The sequence below is a fragment of the Mytilus californianus genome, unplaced genomic scaffold, assembly GCF_021869535.1.
Source record: "Mytilus californianus isolate M0D057914Y unplaced genomic scaffold, xbMytCali1.0.p SCAF_4, whole genome shotgun sequence".
NCBI classification, from domain to species: domain Eukaryota; kingdom Metazoa; phylum Mollusca; class Bivalvia; order Mytilida; family Mytilidae; genus Mytilus; species Mytilus californianus.
Genome location: NW_026262690.1, coordinates 56,442,870 through 56,464,434, shown reverse-complemented (window position 1 = coordinate 56,464,434; position 21,565 = coordinate 56,442,870). Strand labels below are relative to the sequence as shown.

General features: G+C 31.6%; 1 protein-coding gene across 1 annotated transcript; it reads right to left on the bottom strand.

The window, feature by feature from the left end:
- Positions 1 to 665: 665 nt before the first annotated feature.
- On the bottom strand, positions 666 to 21,464 carry LOC127698495 (calmodulin-lysine N-methyltransferase-like). The gene is made up of 11 exons (XM_052202000.1): positions 21,299 to 21,464; positions 14,809 to 14,978; positions 13,845 to 13,906; positions 11,357 to 11,417; positions 10,917 to 10,971; positions 10,362 to 10,425; positions 8,053 to 8,119; positions 3,116 to 3,190; positions 2,636 to 2,699; positions 1,506 to 1,634; positions 666 to 859 (listed from the first exon to the last, which is right to left on the bottom strand). Exons 1-11 carry the CDS (start codon positions 21,344 to 21,346, stop codon positions 779 to 781), a joined length of 876 nt encoding a protein of 291 aa, XP_052057960.1. The 5' UTR covers positions 21,347 to 21,464; the 3' UTR covers positions 666 to 778.
- Between the last annotated feature and the right edge of the window lie 101 nt (positions 21,465 to 21,565).

Below are 21,565 nucleotides of genomic sequence, written 5' to 3'. Positions count from 1 at the left end.
TTACTATTTTTTATTTAAAGCAATTTATTCATAGTGGTATTTTGAAGAAATGGTATGTTTACATTTTTACATTAACACACAATTTTGGTCTATACCTCATTTTAAAGAAGGTTGAAATGTCTCACTAGTTTTTATATAAATTTCATAGCTTGATCTACGACAATACAAATTGTATGTATGTGTGGCTTTGATTAACACTCTACAACAGAAAAATCATATCTTGACACTTTGAAAGATCGCATATTCTTATTTTGAAGTGATGAAATGATTATTTCCGACAATATTAATAGTTAATAATGAAATTTGTTCATGATAGTAATGTACTCTGCCAAATTTTCGTGTTATTGTTTTCCTTCCAAAAAAAATTCTATTCCTTTCTAAATTGTATAGGTTGACTATTTGAAGAATGACATTTTTGTCATTAAAATAGATAGAAAATTCACTAATCATCTATTTTTTTCTGTTTGATAAAATTACCCTAAAAGAAATTGTTATAAAATTTTTGACACACAGAATCTTATATGTCTAAAATTTGACATGAAAACATTTCTTCAAATTTATTTCTGATGTTGCTGACATTGAAGCTAAACATTGCAGGAGTCAGATTAGCATGCATATCTCACCTTCACTTAACTAGTAACTCACTGTAGGCAAAAGACAAAAAATAAAGTAAATGATCCTTTATTGTGGTAAAAATATTTAGACATTAAACACTGGAAGGAATGTAAAGTGGTAAAAAAAATATCATGTAAATATCACATGGTAAAAATTGAGTAGTTCATGATTGTTTCTTTGTCAATTTCATAAACAATGGATAATGTATATTCTCATCATAAAGTCCATTGGCATCTGTCTTTAACTGAAAATAATACAAAGAGAATTAGTTACAAATATGTTTAGATAAATAAGAACTGTAAATTCAGAAAATTTATAAAATGTTTTACAAATACTAGAGAGCAACAGGATCAAAATAATAAACTAAGATTTTCAAATTGGTAAAATAAGAACAACAACTGCATTTAATTATACAGTCTTCAATGAAAGACAAATGGTGGTATGGTATGTCATGCATAAATCCCTCAAGTCAAAACAAGTTGTCAAACAATTCTACAGGAATTACCAAACATCTGCCTTCAACACAAACATTCTATCATGAACAAAAATAAAGATACAGACAACCATTTCTATATTTATTTTAAAAAGTTTGAATTTTCAGAATGCTTTATTATAAAATCATATCCCCCTGACATCAGAAGTTTTTGAGAAATGCTGTAGAAAAACCTGTATCTATAAAGTTGATGAGTGATTGTATCATTTTTTTATCGGTTAAAATAAATAACAAAAAAAATTAGTAATCAAATACAAACATTGTGTCTACCTACATTTGGATGATGACAGGCTTTAACAATTAAAGATAAGCAACATTTTGCAGTAAACACTAGATTAAGGAGTTTTATTTTGATCAATGTTCTTGATTTTATCATAGATCAATTAAAACAAATTACCTTGCAGTGTAAATCCCAGATAGTATCATCATAATTTTCCATCACTTCTACATTAAATACTGATTTGGCTAAAGAAACGAAATCGTCGAAAGTGGTGCCTCTTTTTGGAGCAAACATTAATGATGTACCCTGTCAATTACGAATATAAAAGTATTAAACCTAACATATGTGTAGCTTGTTTTGTAATAAATGAAGAATGTGTCCATATGACACAGATGATCCCGCTTGAAAAATATACAGCTAATAAAGTGCTAATTCTGCAATTTTTTAATTTATAAAAGGGACATAACTCCAGAACAGTAAAAGTGACGCCACCCAAATTCAACCTTGATCTGTGCTTGGTGATAATAAGCATGGTGTATAAGTTTCATAACATTTAGTTGAGACAAACTAAAGTTAGAGAACAGAAACTAATTTTGGGATGTACGGACGGACATACAGATGGACAAGGGTAAAACTTAATGCCCCCTCCGCCATGGCAGGGGCAAAAAAATCTGTTTGACTTTTTGCATATATGAGAGAGAAAAAATTCTAAACTGTTTACCTCTGGATGTATTTTGGTTTTTTTTATCTCCATCTTAATCTTTAGCCAACAAGCTTTTTTTATATATATATTATTTTCTTAAATTTTCAGTGCCAATCTTGAGAAAATAAGTTAAATAATGTCTTATTACTCAAGCATCCTTTTCATATTACCTAGTCAGACATTCTCAGTGACAACAGTGTAATCCTGTACTCTGACTTCGCTTCTATAGATGATAATTATAGCTGTTTGAGAAAAATTATTGTTGTACCACCATAGTCTTTTAATAAAGATCATGGTCATACATACGTAACTGATGTTTATAGTTGTACAATCTAAGAATTTTATAACAGCAAAATATCATCAGAATATGATCAAAGATTTAAAGTAACCTGCAATTATTGCACACTTTATACATCAGAACTATACTAGTAAGTAATAAAAAGCTTTGTAAAAGGAAGCTCTTGATCGGCAAAAATATATCATCTCCATATTGTTAGTAAACAATGTAAACAAAAGTATTAGTATGTGCATTTGTTCATCTGTTGTGAATGAGAGAGAAAGGACACATTATACATTTGTTTTTCTCCTTTATCTCTGTACATACCTCATCTTTCAAGAGATTGAATACTTTTTTTATTAGATCCTCTCTTCCTTCTTCAAAAAACAGACTGAAATAAATAAAATTAATGAGAGACTTATGCTGGAAAAATAAGAAATTATATACCTTATCAAACAAGAATGAGGGGGGTTTAAGCAATTAATAATATATCTAAGGGTCTATGGAAAACCATCACAATTATGTCTTTAACATTAAGTTTTTACACAACACATAGTTCCAATAGCACTTGCCATTTTACTGGAAAAGTGAATTATCGATGAATTATTTCTATTTTCTGCAAACTAATTGGTAGGTATGTTGGATGGTTTGCAAGGATGCTAAACAGACTGTGTGTCAGGAATTTGATTCACACTGATTGTCAGACTAGTTTCAGACAAAATTTTAATGGACAGCCAATATTGTCACAAAAAATATCAAGTGAAAGGGCCTACAATTGGATCAGTTTTGTGTAATAAATTAGCTTACCAGTCAGCACACAACACAAAGTCAAACTTATTTGTCAGATCTTGTTCTAACTCTCCATCTCCCCATCTAAGTACTCTGTAATGAAAATATAAAAACTAGGTACACATTTGTATGTGACTTTAAATATTCAGTCTCCACTGGTGGTAATATTCAGATTTCTTATAAAGAATGTATTGTCTGAGGGCTTGGTACAATGACATGTGGACCTCAAGACATTTGTAGACATCAGATAAGTAGAAAGGGTAAAGGGGGAGGTAAGATAAGAGCCATTAGTAGACCCTTGAAATAGCAAAATAAGTAAACTTATAAATTAAAAGCCTTTTAAAATTATGTCAATTTTATTGATAAATCTTTAAACTTAAGAGAAGAAAGATTTATTGTAATGTTAGTTACCATGATGCCATTAACATGTCGAAATTTATATATTTGATCTAAATTGGCCTTTAATGCATAATTTATAGTCGAAATATAAATGAGTAAACACTTTACCCAAAAAGATATTTTACACTCATTTTAACATCTTTGGAAAATACATTTTGTAGCAAAATATCTTTTTGGGTAAAGCTCTTGCATATCAAATGATAATGACAAGATCTCAAAATGAGGCTATTTTGGCAGCTTTTGATGTTTTGCACTAAAGCCCTTCATAAGTCAAAATTCAACAGTACATAGTAAAAACAAAAACAATCATACATTTCTATAAATAACTTTAATAACTTGAACTTGAACTTTCTATATATATATATATATGTATACCATAGCTAAGACCTTTCTGAATGAACTATTACATCTACATTTCAGGGAATGTAATTTCCTTGTGCCTTGTCCTGAAGAACCTGCTATAATCATGTTGTTGTCTAATTAATGTGATTTTATTCAATCAAGTGAAAGTTTTTTGTAGCTAGTAGACCACAAAAATTGCCATTTAATGAGATTGTTTCACTTCAAAAAGATTGATATAAATGTGAAACAAGAGTGCACACGCTGAAATATCTCGCCTGCTTCACTGACCGTTGACTTTATATTGAAAGTCTTAAAGATAAAGGTTTTACTAAAAGCAAATACAAAAACTTAACATTTTTAAAGATCTATGACAATGAGGTCAAAGTCAGATAAATTGTGGCACTTCATACACCAAATATAGTTGACCTATTACGTATGCTAATTGAAAAACAGACCAAAACACAAAAACTTAACATTGACCAATGAACTATGAAAATGAGGTCAAGGTCAGATTGTACCTGCCAGACAGATATGTGCACCTTACAATCATTCCATACATCAAATATAGCTGACCTATTGATATTAGTATTTGAAAAACAGACCAAAACACAAAAATTTAACATTGACCATTGAACCATAAAAATGAGGTCAAGGTCAGATGATACCTGCCAGACAGACATGTTCACCTTACAATCATTCGATACACCAAATATAGTTGACCTATTGCTCATAGTACTTGAAAAACAGACAAAAAACACAAAAAAATTAACATTGACCAATGAACCATGAAAATGAGGTCAAGGTCAGATGTAACCAGCCAGTCTGACATGTATCCCTTACAATCATTCCATACACCACATATAGTTGACCTGCTGCTTGTAGTATCTGAGAAACGGACCTAATCACTTAACTTTAACCTTGATCACTGATCCATGAATTGAGGTGGAGGTCAGGTTAACCCTGTTTGACGGACTAAGATTATTGCAGAAAAAAAATGTTGAAGTCATAACTGGAGGCAAACAAGTTTGTTACTGACAAGATTAATTAATAATAAAACAAGAGTGCACACGCTGAAATGTCTCACCTGCTTAACTGACCATTGATTTTATGTTGAAAGTCTTAAAGATAAAGGTTTTACTACAAGTATCACAAAAACTTAACATTTTGAAGATCCATGACAATAAGGTCAAGGTCAGATAAAAAACTGTCACACAGACATGTACACCTTACAATTATTCCATACACTAAACATTGCTTATGGTAATTTAAAAACAGACCAAAACACAAAAACTTAATGTTAACCAATGAATCAGTAAATGAGGTCAAGGTCAGATGATACTGACTAGACAGACATGTACACCTTACAATCATTCCATACACCAATTATAGTTGACCTATTACTATGAGTATTTGAAAAACAGACCAAAACACAAAAACTTAATGTTAACCAATGAACCATGAAATGAGGTCAAGGTCAGATAACACCGACTAGACAGACATGTACACCTTAGAATCATTCCATACACCCATTATAGTTGACCTATTGCTAACAGTATTTGAAAAAAAATACCAAAGCACAAGAAGAGTGCACATGCTGAAATGTCTTGCCTTTTATACTGACCATTGATTTTATGTTGATAGTCCTACATAAAAAGTTTTACTACAAGTATCACATTAACATTTATGATCCAAGAAAATGAGGTGTAGGTCAGATAAACCAAGCCGGAAATACATTTACACCTTCAATACAATCATTCCATACACAGAATATAGATGACCTATTGCTTATATATTATAAAAGAAACAGACCAAACCATTGAAATTCTATATTGACCAATGAACCATGAAATGAAGTCAAGGTCAGATGAACCCTGCCAGACAGACATGAACACCTAAAAATCATTCCATGCATCAAATATAGTTGACCTATTGCTTATAGTATCTAAGAAACAAAGTTACCCAGGAAAAATGAACATTGATCAATGAACCATGAAAATGAGGTGAAGGTCAGATGATAACTGCCAGACAGACATATACACCTTACAATCATTCCATACACCAAATACAGTTGACCTATTGCTTAAAGTTTAAGAAAAACAGACCAAAACACAAAAACTTAACATAAGCAATGAACCGTTAAAATGAGGTCAAGGTCAAATAAAACCTGCCAGACTGACATGTACATCGTAAAATATTTCCATACACTAAATATAGTTGACCTTATGCATACAGTATTAGAAAACAGACCAAATCACAAAAACTTAACATTGAGAAATGAACTGTGAAAATTAGGTCAAGGTCAAATAAAACCTGCCAGACTGACATGTACATCGTATAATATTTCCATACACCAAATATAGTTGACCTACTGCATACAGTATTAGAAAAACAGACCAAAACACAAAAACTTAACATAAGCAATGAACTGTGAAAATGAGGTCATGGTCAAATAAAACCTGCCAGACTGACATGTACGGTACATCATAAAATATTTCCATACACCAAATATAGTTGACCTTATGCATACAGTATTAGAAAAACAGACTAAATCCCAAAAACTTAACTTTAAGAAATGAACTGTGAAAATTAGGTCAAGGTCAAATAAAACCTGCCAGACTGACATGTACATCGTAAAATATTTCCATACACCAAATATAGTTGACCTATTGCATACAGTATTAGAAAAACAGACCAAAACACAAAACTAAACTATAACCACTGAACCATGAAAATTAGATCAAGGTCAGATGACACCTGCCATTTGGACATGTAAACCTTACAATCATTACATACACCAAATATAGTAGACCTGTTGCTTATAGTATCTGAGATATGGACTTGACCACCAAAAACTTAACCTTGTTCACTGATCCATGAAATGAGGTTGAGGTCACGTGAAAACTGTCTGACCAGTATGAGGACCTTGCAAGGTACGCACATACCAAATATAGTTATCCTATTACTCATAATAAGAAAGAAATTAACACTACAAAAAATCTGAACTTTTTTTTCAAGTATCACTGAACCATGAAAATGAAGTCAAGGACAATGGACATATGACAGACAAAAATTTCATATCATAAGGCATCTATATACAAAGTATGAAGCATCCAGGTCTTCTGCCTTCTGAAATATTAAGCTTTTAAGAAGTTAGTTAACGCCGCCGCCGGATCACTATCCCTATGTCGAGCTTTCTGCGACAAAAGTCACAGGTTTGACAAAAACTTAACATTGACCAATGAACCATTAAAATGAAGTAAAGGTCAGATGACACCAGCTGGATAGACATGTACACCTTACAATCATTCAATACACCAAATATAGTTAACCTATTGCTTACAGTACTTGAAAAACAGACCAAAACACAAAAAATTTACAATGACCAATGAACCATGAAAATGAGGTCAAGGTCTGATGAAACCTGCCAGTCTGACATGTACCCCTTACAATCATTCCATACACCACATATAGTTGACCTGCTGCTTGTAGTATCTGAGAAAAGGACCTAATCACGTAACTTTAACCTTGATCACTGATCCATGAATTAAGGTGGAGGTCAGGTTAACCCTGTCTGACGGACATGTAGACTTTGCAAGGAATCCATATACCAAATATAGTTATCATTTTACTCATAATAAGTGAGAAATTCACATGACAAAAAAACTGTAATTTTTTTTCAAGCAGTCAATGAACCATGAAAATGAGGTCAAGGACAATGGGCATATAACAGACGGAAACATTATTACATAAGGTATCTGAATACAAGGTATGAAGCATCCAGGTCTTCTACCATCTGAAATATAAAGCTTTAAACAAATAGTTTACGCCGCCGCCACCGGATAGTAATACCTTTGTCTCACATACTGTGACTTTCTTCGCAGGAGAGAAAAATAAATCATTAAAAGACAAATGTGAAAGAGGCAATTTTGCCAGAGATACGGATACATGTAATACCATGAGCTTTTGCCTGTTGTGAAAAAAAATATGTCTAGATCCTGCCATAGGAGAATTCCTGATTTGAGATGATCTTCTCTTAGCAATCTCTGACAACTAGCACCTTTTCAAGAAATGAAGTAATATCTCCCAAGATTTCTTAAATTTGGTTTCAGCTTTTGTAGGAACAACTCTCAATAGAAGAAGGCCCAATATACAGTAAACTCAGTCTTTCAAAGGTAGTTTCTTCATATACAAAAAATGTATTTTCATCAATTTACCTTGTTTCACAATCTTCAACTTTAAAACTAACTTTATTTTCTTTATCTTGAATAATTTTACTTAAATCTGTAAAAGAAAAGAATGCATGTTAGATCTGAAATATTCAAGATTGTATGTTTCTCAGACATGGACGCTAAAGAAATAATTCATTGCAGCCATAGATTTGTTTTCATTTAACCATGGGTTGGGCATTCATATTCGATTATTTATCCCAAGCTAAGGCTAGGGGTAAAATATGAATATAAATGCCTAACCCGTGGTAAAATGAAAACAAATCTATGGCTGCCATGAATTATTTCAATTCAAATAGGACAAATACGGTACTTTTGTCAACCGTGAAAGCCATATACTCACAATACTGTTTAGGCTGATCCGTTTTACCCCCATATAATAATTTTAATAATATTATATATATTATTCAATAATAAAAAAACTCACATTATTCACCTAAAATGTTCTTTTTATCTAATTTTATTACATGCTGAGGTGTACAAGAAGCTTGAAAATGCCCGGTGTTTACATTTGATGCCGGAAGCATACATATGACTTCGCCTTGTTTAGTTGCATAAAGACAATAACATCATTTTGCAGCATTTTGGTTTTATGAAATTTTACACCGAAATAATAACTGAAACGGCCTGATTTGTTCATTTTGCATTAGAATAGAGATAACAGTATTGTATGGTCTACGTAAAACGTGGGTTTTACAGTTGCAAATTGAGTTTAAATGATCGTATAAATAAGTTGGGCGTAACCCAGAACAGCCAATTTTGTGTATTAATGCATTTGCGCTTAAAGTAGATATACTGTGATTATACCAGTTGACAATATATAGGTTGCCATATTAGAATTCATTTTAACTATGTGAGATGGCTACCTTTTTGAGTTAAAAAAGAATGGCCATTTGTACAATGAAGGTCATGATCACAGGTTCAGATCTAAAGGTCAGATCATAAGCATAAGTATTCAAGTATGAAAGATAAAGAGGTTAAGAACCAAATATTCAGAAATTAGTTTGTATTACCAGTTAATAAGAACAGAAGAATACCATTGATATACAACAATGGGATTTTGAGAAACTAACCTAATTAAAGACTTTAAACTAAAGCCATTCAAGCAAAAAAATATATATGTCATGGTAAATAAAATGATTTAGAACTGATGTACCATCCAAAATTAAATTGTGAAGGTGAAATATCATCTGAGAAATGGACAAATGCTAATCTCAACCAAAGTTCCACAAGTGTGAGATGTATGTCTGTATCAGGGAAACATAATATAGATAAATAATTTTATTGTATGCAACGTTATATTTCCCACAGAATGTAATGTAAAATTAGTGTGCAAAATTATATGATATTGCTATAGTGCAAAATATAACTTTTTTAAGAGTAATTGCATGACTATTGGTGAATATTATATCTTGTAGAATATATATTGCACTTGGAAGCTCATGCAATAATCCTACAGTATAATAGATCTGTAGTGGTGAATACCAATGCTATATCAGTTTCTGAGAAATAGACAAAAACAAAAATAATTGCCCAAATCTCAGCCCTTTAAAAAAATTCATTCTTTATGCTAACATGGCTAAGTTTCTGTATTCAAATACTTTTGAGGATTTAATAAAAATATATCGCAATTGTTACCAACCTTGTGTTTAAAGGACTTTCTAGAAACTCACTTCCAAAATTGAAACATGATTTAAAATTACATTTAAATATTTCTTCCCCTTGTTGGGAAGTATACTGGTATGAAAACTAGTTCGATCCAGTCCAGAGGGAAGTATACTGGTATGAAAACTAGTTCGATCCAGTCCAGAACAACAGTGAGAAGTCAAATAGAAAACAATGTGTTACTTTAGTTTACAAACATTTCCAAGTTTATAATCCAGTTAGATAACAGGTATGTTGGAAGACAAAATACCATTAATAATTTTTATATTAATATGAACCAAATATGATCTTTAAATCATCAGGGTTTAAAAACTACTAATCATTGACTCTTCATTGAGCTTCATTGCCGGGGAGAAGTTCTACTTCCCATGAAGGGAGATAACCAACTTAAAATTATAATTTTATTAGAGTAAAATTTGTGATTCCACAAATGAATTTCTAAAAAGGGCTTTAACAAATGATGATAAGAGCTTTGATGAAATTTACTTCTACTTCTACTTGCGCTTGCAAACTTAACAAGTCCAAAATTATTTATAACAGAAAAAAAAAGGTACTACTAAAAAACATGAACTTAAACAGAATTTTTAATCAAATCTCAACTGTACTCTTAAGGTAGCATTCACAAATCTTACTTAAAACAGAATCTTCATTTCCATCAGTAACTAGAATATGATTTGCCTCTGATAGCATACACATCTACCAAAAAAGAAAAGAAAATATAAGGTAAAAATTAACAATGTAAACTAACATTTTGGGGATTTATTGTAATTCCACAGTTTGATAGTTCTATTTGATTTCATATTCAAAATTATTTATGCTATTTAAAGAAGTCAGTAAATACAAAACTACAACATTAGTAATAAAAAAAACTCAATTTCAAAGTTTAACTGTTTATAGATAGCCCTCATAGTACATTCCAAGCTTATATAGTTAAGAGACATTATAACTGAAGTGTTGAAAACATGGTTATAAAAATGCTAAACATTCAATTCAACATTGTTCTAATTTTGTACTTGCTATTACCGGTAGTCAGTACTTTATAGCTATAAGTCTGATAATTAAAACATTTTTTAATAATTTACAAAACTGATGAAATTAAATGAATTATTTCTCAAAATTCAAAATGCAGTCTATACAATTTACAACTATAATTATAAGTAGGGGAATTATTAAACATTCCTACTTACAGCAATACCAGCAAGACAGGTCATTCCTCCTCCAAGCTCACATACATTACAGTTTCTACATGAAAAAAGGTTATTGAAATCTACGTGCAAACACTGTACCATTCATTCAGTATCATTTTTTTACAGAATTAAAAAGAGCAAGAGTTGAAAAGATAACAATTGCAGTTAACAGTTACTAGTGAATTATATATTGACTAATTTTGTAAAGAAATTCAAATTGATCTTATGTTAAATTTGTTTCTTTAAGTCTAGACTTATTTTTTCTAGTTAGTACTTTAGTACACTTTGTATAATTTGAACAAAAACTTGTTTATCTATGTAAACAAAACTAACTTTTTGTATGAATTTACATTACAGATCCAACACAAAGACTTGATTCATATATATATATATACTGTAATACATCTACTGATTTTATCATTTTCAAAATTAAATCTTACTTGAACTGCTCTATATTTTTCATGCAATAATAAGCCATTATTTCTTCTGATGGCCATACACCTGAAAAGTATTATAAAGTTTTAACATAGTTCATTGTGTATTATAAAATACTGTTTTGTATAATCAAAAGATTTATAAAATTAAGTTAACACAGAGATATGTCTCATCTATTTGTTATTTTGATAATGCAAATGTTGGAATTAAAATAGCAATACTTTATTAATATGTAAGTTATGCAAATATTTAAAGTCAATGAACCATGACTGAAGGTACAGGGCTAAAAAATCTCCATGGAAATGAGATGTGTCAAGACTAATACAACTGTATACCAAATACCATTGAAATCTCATAAGTCGTTCCCTTTAAACAAACACAAACATTAACTTGTAAACTATGTAAAAATTACAAAGTCAATGAACCAAAATGAGGGTGTGGGGTTATAAAATCTCCATGGAAATGAAACTTGCAAATGCCAATACATTTGCATACCAAATATCATTGACTTAACATAAGTGGTTCATCTTAAACTGACCTAATCACAAACTAATACATGTAAACGAAGCAAAAGTTTCAAAGTCAATAGACCATGACTGAGGGGGCGGGGCCAAATAATCACCATGGAAATGAGATATGCCAATGCTTATACAACTGCATACCAAATATCATTGACTTACCACTAGTGGCTCCCCATAAACTGACCTAATCACAAACTAATACATGTAAACTAAGCAAAGTTTAAATGTCAATAGACCATGACTGAGGAGGCAGGGCCAAATAATCTCTGTGGTAATGGGATGTGCCAATGCTAATACAACTGCATACTAAATATCATTGACCTACCACTAGTGGTTCACCATAAACTAGACCTAATCACAAACTAGTACATGTAACCTAAGCAAAAGTTTCAAAGTCATTAGACCATGACTGAGGGGGCAGGGTCAAATAATCTCCATGGAAATGAGATTTGCCAATGCTTATACAAATACATACCAAATATCATTGACCTACCACTAGTGGTTCACCATAAACCAGACCTAATCACAAACTAATACATTGTTGATGATGCCGCCGACGCCGGAAACAGCATACCTATGTCCCGCTTTTTGACTGCGCTTAACAGTTATAACTATGTGTGCTGTTTTGAAGAGTAGAGGACCATAGAATAAAGATGTAAAAACTATAGAGTTATTAAAGGTTTTCAAAGAACTGAATTTCCAGATCATTTCATTGCTCGAAAATAGGGTATTTTTTTTTTACATTAATAAGCCACATCAACAAACCTCTTCAGAGTTTGCTAACTTGCAGATAATTAAATCTCAAATGGTGACCTGAAATTCAATAAATATGTGAAAATGTCTCAGCTGTGAAATGAAATATTACATATTCAAGTTTACCATATGGACAGAGGAATTGAAAAAAAAAAGTTACTAATACCGCCTACCTGAAATAATTTGTGCATATTGACTCAGTGTCTGCCTATGAAAATTTTCAAGATTAAAGGAGGAAAAGCAATAATTTGACAAAATATTTTTATTCAAGGGCAATAACTTCTTTAAAGAGTCAATTGGTCATATCATTCCTATTTTCTTGTAATACAGATCATTTGTTTCTGTTTATCCATTAAATTTTCAAGATAACAAGCAAACAATGCTAGACTTGGCAAAAATTGTCATTTTAGGGCAATAATTTCTATAAGGAGTGACTTGATGGTTTTGTTCATATTGGCATTTTTATAGATTTTTATTGCTGATAATTTTTTCTGTCTACAGTTTCTTTCTATCTTTGTTAGGTTTCAAGATAATAGGCAAACAGTCTAAGTTCAAAAATCGTTATTTTCCTAGAAAGAGTCAACCTATGCTTAAAGTTAAGCTGGAGGTTTCATAAATCTTGTATTGTAGATAATGTTTGCTGTTAACAGTCTCTATCTTCTTAATAAATTTCAACATTTTAGCAAAATCTCTGAATCTGGTAAAAAAAATCATCATTTAAGGGCAAGAGCTCCTATGAGGAGTTGCCTGATTTCTTAGATAGAAATTGAGTAAGGAGATCTTGACATTCTTAACATTTTTCTGTCAAAATTTCTAATCATTTATGGTTTTCTGTCATGGTTTTCAAGATATAAGACAATTACTTGCATTTTACCCTTTTATTCTATTTTCTGCCATGGTGGCCATTTTTTTTTTGTGATGAATCAAAAAATAATTTACAAAGAAATATTTTTTACCAAAAGGATAAATCATGCAACTTTGGTTTAAACTAATTAATTGGAATAGGAGAGGACAATCTTCCCTAAGAACCATTTGAGTTAAAAAAATAAGTAAATTTTTTAGCACCACAACATAAATATTGATTTGTAAGTTCTGAAATTTTTAAAAGACTAGATCAATTCAATAAAAAGCTTTGATTTCATTATGTATCTAACATCAATTAAGTTAACTAGGGAATCTTGCAATGGTACTACAATTTTCAAATTATCTGGCTACTTACAAACATTTCCAGTGTTGTTAAAACCTAACAATGTGTCTGCATTTATTGTTCCAGGAAGATGTCTAGAAACAAAAAAAAGATATAAAATAAATGTGTGAAAATCACACCAGGATACCCGAAATAAAACAAGCCTTAATATTATATAACCTAAATTCTAAACTTGAAAAGCAAAGCTTTAAGTCTAGCACAATAAAGTATGTCATAAAATTAACAACTGAAATGAGAATTTCTGAAGACATGAATTAACTGAGTTAAACATACTAGTCAAAAAAAGAGTATGAATAACATCCGCTTGGCATATTCTCCCCTCTGTTTCTGTTTTTTTTAAAGTAAATTTTATTGCACTGAAATTTCTTTAATAGGCTAACCTACACAGAAATTTCTTCTTTGGATTATCTTACACATTAATTTTTTAAATAGGCTATCATACCATTGGTTTTCTCTTTTGAATTGTTTAATATGTTGTCATACCAGCGTTGCTTATAGCTTACTATACAGTATAGGTTTTTATCATTGTAAAAGGTGGTAGGTGACCTATAGTTCATAGTTGTTTACATCTTTGCTTTTTGGTCTCTGGTGATTAGTTGTGTCATTGGCAATCATATCATATCTTCTTATTCTTAAATCATATACAGAAACTTTCTCTCTGTACTACAGTATCTTAATTAGAAATTTCTTTAATTTTCTGTCTTATGCATTCATTTTGTACATCTCCTTTAAGGGTTCTCATAAATGAAATTCTTCATTGAATTCAATGCACTATCTTACTTAGACCTTTCTTCTCTATGCTATCATACACAGACCTTTCTTCTTTAGTCTAGCGGTATATATCTTACACAGGAAAGAGGCATTTACATCTAAGATCAAAGACAAACTATGTACCCAGGAAAACAAAGCTAAAATCATCAGTAAAAATCTGACATACTCAAAAAAGTACAGAAACTGTTAAACAATTTGCACAAACCTTATATTCATTTGTAAATCCTGTTGATAAGGACATGTATATCTGTACCACACGGCACCTTTAAAACCCTCCACTTCTTGTACAGTTGTATTTAACAATCCATATCCACTAAACCTTCTGACAGATACTGAATGTTTACATGTATCAGATGATTGTCTCCCACTTAAAGCCTGCAAAGGAAGAAATTATATATAGTGGATGGAAAACTGCATATTTTGTTTGGATAGCTGAAAAGCCTAACCTTAATTTTGTGTATTTTTTTTATGATTTCAATTTTTTTATTTATAGAGTCTTTTCTAAAATTGGACCTATCTTACTGTCATCATAATACCATTATCACACAGTTAAGTGCATTTGCCAAACAAATATTAACTGTACATATTCTTCTCTGTACCTTTTGTTATTTCTCTGATTGCGTTAAAATCAATAGGACCCTAAGATATAATAAACTGCTTCGCTGAGCGCAGCTGGATATGCCCGCAGAGGTCCAACCCTGAATAGTTGGGGCAAAAATGGACACAATATTCAAGCTTGATACAGGTCTGAATTTGGATTGTATTAAATATTTGACATATTATAGGTTTCTGAATAAATGTAGTCAAAGAACTTGAAATTGGTTATATGAATTGAATTTATATTCAATTAAAGATTTCTTGCTGTTGTGCAATACACTGTGCTGTTGCCCAATACTTAGTAAATCTGTTGTCAGACTATAAACAATTAAAGTTCAATTAATTCTCAATGTCATATTAGAAATTTATGAAAATGTAAAGAGGGCTTACATCAATAGACATAAACAATTCACCAAAGTTTCATGAGAATTGCTGACAGCATTTTTGAGTTATTGTCCGAAAACCAGAAAATCCCCCCTTTTTTAATGAATAAGACCCCATAACTCAGAAATGTAAAATGTGAAATTTATAAAGCTTACATCAATAGATATAAACAATTCACCAAAGTTTCATAAGAACTGCTGAAAGCATTTTTGATATTTTGTCTAAAAACTGGAAAATCCCCCTTTTTTTAGGAATAAAACCCTGTAACTCGGAAACGTAAAATCTAAAATATATAAAAATCAAAAGGGAGCTCATGTCAATAGATATAAACAATTCACCACAATTTCTTGCAAGTTGGTGAAAGCATTCTTGAGTTATTGTCCGAAAACTGGAAAATCTCCCTTTTTTTAATGAATAAAACCCCATAACTCGGAAACGTAAAATCTAAAATTTATAAAAAACGAAAGGGAGCTTACGTCAATAGATATAAACAATTCACCAAAGTTTTATGCAAATTGGTTAAAGCGTTTTTGAGTTAATGTCCGACATGTTGACGACGGACGGACAGATGGACGGACAGATGGACAGAGGTATACCATAATAAGTCCCATAAAAGGGCGTATAAAAATAAGAAGATGTGGTATGATTGCCAATGAGACAACTCTCCACAAGAGACCAAATGACACTAAAGTTAACAACTATAGGTCACCGTACAGCCTTCAACAAATGAGCAAAGCCCATACAGGCATAGTCAGCAATAAAAGGCCCCGAAATGACAAATGTTAAACAATTCAAACATGAAAATGGCCTGATTTATGTACAAAATAATGAACAAAATACAAATATGATATACAGCAACAAACAACAACCACTGAATTACAGGCTCCTGACTTGGGACAGGCACATACAGAATGTGGCAAGGTTTAATATGTAAGCGTGCGCCCAACCCTCCCCCTAACCTGGGACAGTGGTGTAACAGTACAACATATGAACAAACTATAAAAAACTGTTGAAAAGGGCTTAACTCATCAGATACGGTAGATACAAAGCACAAAAAAAATTAACAAAAACACAGAGTGGACATGGCAGGGTACTTATACATCCTTACAACAAAAAGACACTAAGTACAGATCTGAGAGTACTCGTAGTTACTGACAGCTAGTTCAAAGCCAAAAACAACTAATAATAAAAAAAGTCATGCATCCAAGACTAAAATATCGATCAGTTCATAACCAACATCCAATGGATTTAGTGTAAAGACGTCATAAACATGAGTTAGAGAAATTATGACTTTGTGCAATGCCAAGATACAGGTATCGACAGATTGTAGAGTCATGAATACGCAAATGTATATAAATTGCTTCGCCAACGCAGCTGGATACGACCGCAGAGGTCCAACCCTGAACAGTTGGGACAAAAATGGACACAATATTCGCGCTTGATACAGGTCTGAATTTGGATTGTAATTAAATATTTGACACATTATAGGTTTCTGACACAGAATAACTGTAGTCAAAGAACTTAGAATTGGTTATATGATTTGAATTTATATTCAATTTTTTGCTTTTGGGCAATACACTATGCTGTTGTGAATTGACCCCCCCCCCTTTTTTTGCAAAAAAAAATTATAATATTTGAAGAAATTTTCTTTTTAATTTCTGAAATCTGAAATGAGAAAAAAATGTCCCCCCCCCCCAATAATTTGTTTTCACCTCCCCCCCCCCTTTTCAAAAAAAAAAAATCTTTCCCTCAAGATATGGTCATAATCTCAATTCAATTTTCCAATGGAGTTTGCAACCATAATTACCCATAAATACATCATAAAAGTCTTAAAATAGAAAATGACATACATAATCATGGCTAAAATTAATATTCCTTAATCAGCATTTTTAATAGTATCTTCTAAAAATAAAATGACAGCTAATCACCTCAAGACAATACAACATTTCTTTATACATAATTTAAAAGCAGTGTAAGGGAGGTAATCCAAACATAACATTGTACTTTTAAGTAATTGTCCATTAACCAGGAAACCCTTGTTTTTCACCCTTTTTTGCCCCTTATTCCTAAACGGTTTGAGGCATAACCCCCCAAAGCCAATCCTAACAATCCCTTTGTGGTATGGAAACTTGTGATCTAATTTCAGAGAGATCCATACACCTTTCCACAAGTTATTGTCTGGAAAGTAGAAAAATTCTTATTTGGGCCCCTTTTTGGCCCCTTATTCCTAAACTGTTAGGAACATAACCCCCAAAATCAATCCCCACTTTCCTTTTGTGGTTTTAAACCTTGTGTTTAAATTTCATAGATTTCTATTTACATATACTAAAGTTATTGTCCAGAAACGAAATTTCTTCGGACAACGCAGATGCCGAAGACAACGATGACGTGATACCAATATTTGACTGCAAAATTTTTTGCGGTCGTATAATAAAAATAATATTTAGCTTGATATTAATTTACTGATAACAAAATCAATATTAATACCAATAAAAACAATATTCAAAGATCTAAGAGCCTGAATTGCTGATCATTTTTTGTTGTTTACAGATTCTAAAAATCTATTAAAATTTACAAGATATTATCAAAGACTCACAATGTACTCACTTCTTTGATTATGCAAGCTACAACTTAATAATTCTGGACAGTTATGAACGATGCAATAGAAATGCAACTCAAGTTTCCCTAGGACTGTAAAGAAGTATAAATTTTCAGTACCAAATATAGCAATGATTGATTTTATTTTAACTGTTTAATTAAAAACCAATTTGTAATATATGTGTACTCAACTTTGAACATATGATTCCTTTGATGATTTTGTTATATTTTGTTAAAACCATGGAAGCCCATTTAAAGCAGCCTCCTGAAATGAACTTTACCAGTGACGGCCAAATATGACAGAAAGATGGAAGAAATCGTGCAACTTTGCCTTCATCTCCTTCCTGGATATTAAAGGTGTTGAAAATGTCCTGGCCTTCCTGTCAGATCACATAAAGCAACGCTTTGCATGTATACTGGTCCACGAATGTGTGTGTGGGTTCGAATCCCACTTCTGACACCATTTTATATTCATCAATTGCTTAATGACTGATCCCACATCTGACACCATGTTATATTCATCAATTGCTTAATGACTGATCCCAAATCTGACACCATGTTATATCCTTAAATTGCTTCATGACTGATGACTAAAATCCATGTAAATTCTAATACTTTAATACTACTCTAAGACATAATTATAATAACTGATAGAAATCCCCAAGATACAATCTTGATCTCCAGGTCAAAGTAGGGGGCAACTTTGACCAATGAGGCCCCCAAAGTACCCATTCAAGTTTAAACTCTGGTCTGGGTATCAGAGATGTGTGTGGGAGGATGAAATCACGCTTCTGATTACTGAAATTTTCAGCGCCCTGAGGGCCATCAGCACTCTAGTCATCGGTCCCAGACCTGCCATCTTTTGAAAATCTACATGGGGGATTTAGTGCGCGACCAGATTTTAAAGGGTTACAATTTTTGCGGCGTTTCTGTGTGCACTGTTTTTTACTCTTGAAATAGTATCATATTTCTTCTTTTTTCTTCTGGTATACTGATGATGAGCTAATAAGCCTTGATTTCTTTTACTTGCATGATTCTTGTACATATTAATTGGCAAAATAACTTAAGAATAGAGAAAAATGGCTTAAAAAAAATAAAGGATACAAAGTGTCTTAGTGAAGACCCCCCCCCCCCCCTTCCCCCTCCAAAGACCTTCTTAGCTTTGCACCATGACTCAAAAGACCTTAACCTCAATGTCCAAAAGTTAGAAAGATGAAGACAGATTTTGAGTTAGGCATCAGTATTAATGAGAAAATGGATAAAATTTGAGTTATCTTTCTTTGTGTTCAGAGGTGCTCTTACTGGCGGAGGCTTATACACAGTAGAAGTGAATACAAAATGTCGTAGATTTTCAATCCGAACTGGAAAGAAACACGTCTGATTTCAAAAATTTTAACGAATTTCAAGATAAATGCTGTTTTCTAATGAATTCATTACAGTTTTCGTCTTTCAGTTAATTACGATTTTGTCATGAAACTACGGTAAACATTGCAAATTGTGATCGTATGATAAATTGATTAAAATTGAAATGCTGACTGACCGATTCTGTTTACAAATTAATTAATTTTGAGGATTGTTATGACTCATCAGATAAGCAGATTACCTGTAACAACAAATTATGACACCTGTTGTGACCTTTGATTAGCGCAGGGTCGTAAACTTGTCATAAATATGTCGCCAGGTAAAATTATAGATTTATAGAAATTGATCAGAAAAACTTCAAAATCGGTAACCAATAATTTTTTCCGGTAGATTTTGTGAAAATCGAGATGATACCGCCAAAATCTGGATAGTTGGCAGTAGTGATGTTCTGATGATTGGAATAAATCGGAAATTAGTTGGTTGGGCTTGGCGATGTCGACAAACGATTGGGATTTTATTCAATCGATTGTCGTTATATTTCCGGACCTTTAGCATATCAACTTCTGGTCCGTTTCCGGTTTGCATTTTACATGCACAGTCAAACAAATTGTAAAAGAGAATATCAGTAGATGACAATAACAATGTCAAACATCCTATAATCAAATACATAAGCAATTTCTTTCTTTTTAAACGTGGTAAAAGCATTTACTTTACAGATCGATCGTATTTTATTTAAAATAAATAACTTTTTATGAAATACTTTCTTTCAATTACAGTTGTTGTTACTCGAGAGCATACATCAAATCATTCTGATTTTCAACAAAATAAAATTGTTGGTACATTAGAACGTGGTGCAAATTGCCTTTTATTAACGTTTCATCCATTTGTTGCTTTAAAAATGTCATAATTCTTTCCAGATTGCTTGTCAAACATCGTTTATTTTTGTCGGTTTGTCCGCCATTGAAATATATACGAATCACAAATCGGATACATATTAACTATGAAAGAATTCCGCATTCTTACAATTAGAAGTACAGACGCACGAATGACACAGCTGACAGAAGAATAATGATCACAAAAGTGAAAAATACGCATACCACACGAATTAACAGACATTGGTTAAATGCATATATTTCAATGCAAATGCATTGTTTTATTTATTGATTAATTTTAATCCGAATCTGGATTCTAATTGATTTTCTTTTTTAATTGCTAAATAAAATATGAAAAGGAAACAAAAGATCAAATATGAACATATAAAACTCTGCAATGATATGGAATATACGTATTAGACATGTACAATGTGACCGAATGCATGATTTCATTTAAAAAAGGGCAAGGTATAATGATGCGATTATAACCGATAGTCTGTTGGTTGCTGTCTCTACCGATAGTAATAGATAATCGGTTGGTAATTTCAACCAATTATCCAACACTAGTTGGCAGGTCTGCGGTCCTAACCACTAGACCATGAACCCATGGTACTAAGAATAGATGCACTGCTGATGATGTAAAGATATTCTAGTTAAAGTAAATACAAATGGTTAATATCATTACAGATTTAAAATTTCTTTGTCATAGATTAATAAATAATATATAGTAAAGAAGTATTGATTTTGTGTTATGTTTATTTTTATGTCATAATGAGCTTGTGCTATAATTTTTTCCATCTATCTTGGTATTATAAACCTTTTAAGATTGTTCAATGATTATCAGGTAAATAGCTTCTCGTGATATTTCAAAAATATTATAACCTCTTTTAAAATTTGCCATCTCTGTCTGGCTCGTTCTTTTCTGTTCATCTTTAAACACAACTGCACTGATGTTCTGTTTATGTTGGATTACATTCAGTGATTCACACAGCACCTGTTATCTGCATCATTACCTCCCCTTTTCAAAACAAATGGAGACTTTATTTCAGAGTAATCTGTAGTTCTTTCACAATTTATACTGATATTAATAGTCTATATCAATGAATTTAAAAAATAATACTACAAGTAAATATTTATCAATTATTTTGA

Excerpts from the sequence above, each read along its gene's own strand:
- LOC127698495 (XM_052202000.1), bottom strand. The coding sequence starts at position 21,346 with ATGAACAGAAAAGAACGAGCCAGACAGAGATGGCAAATTTTAAAAGAG. Across the intron at positions 2,700-3,115 it reads TTTGTGTTGTGTGCTGACTG|TCTGTTTTTTGAAGAAGGAA; the intron begins GTAAGCTAATTT and ends TATTTATTTCAG. Across the intron at positions 860-1,505 it reads TCTGGGATTTACACTGCAAG|TTAAAGACAGATGCCAATGG; the intron begins GTAATTTGTTTT and ends TATTATTTTCAG.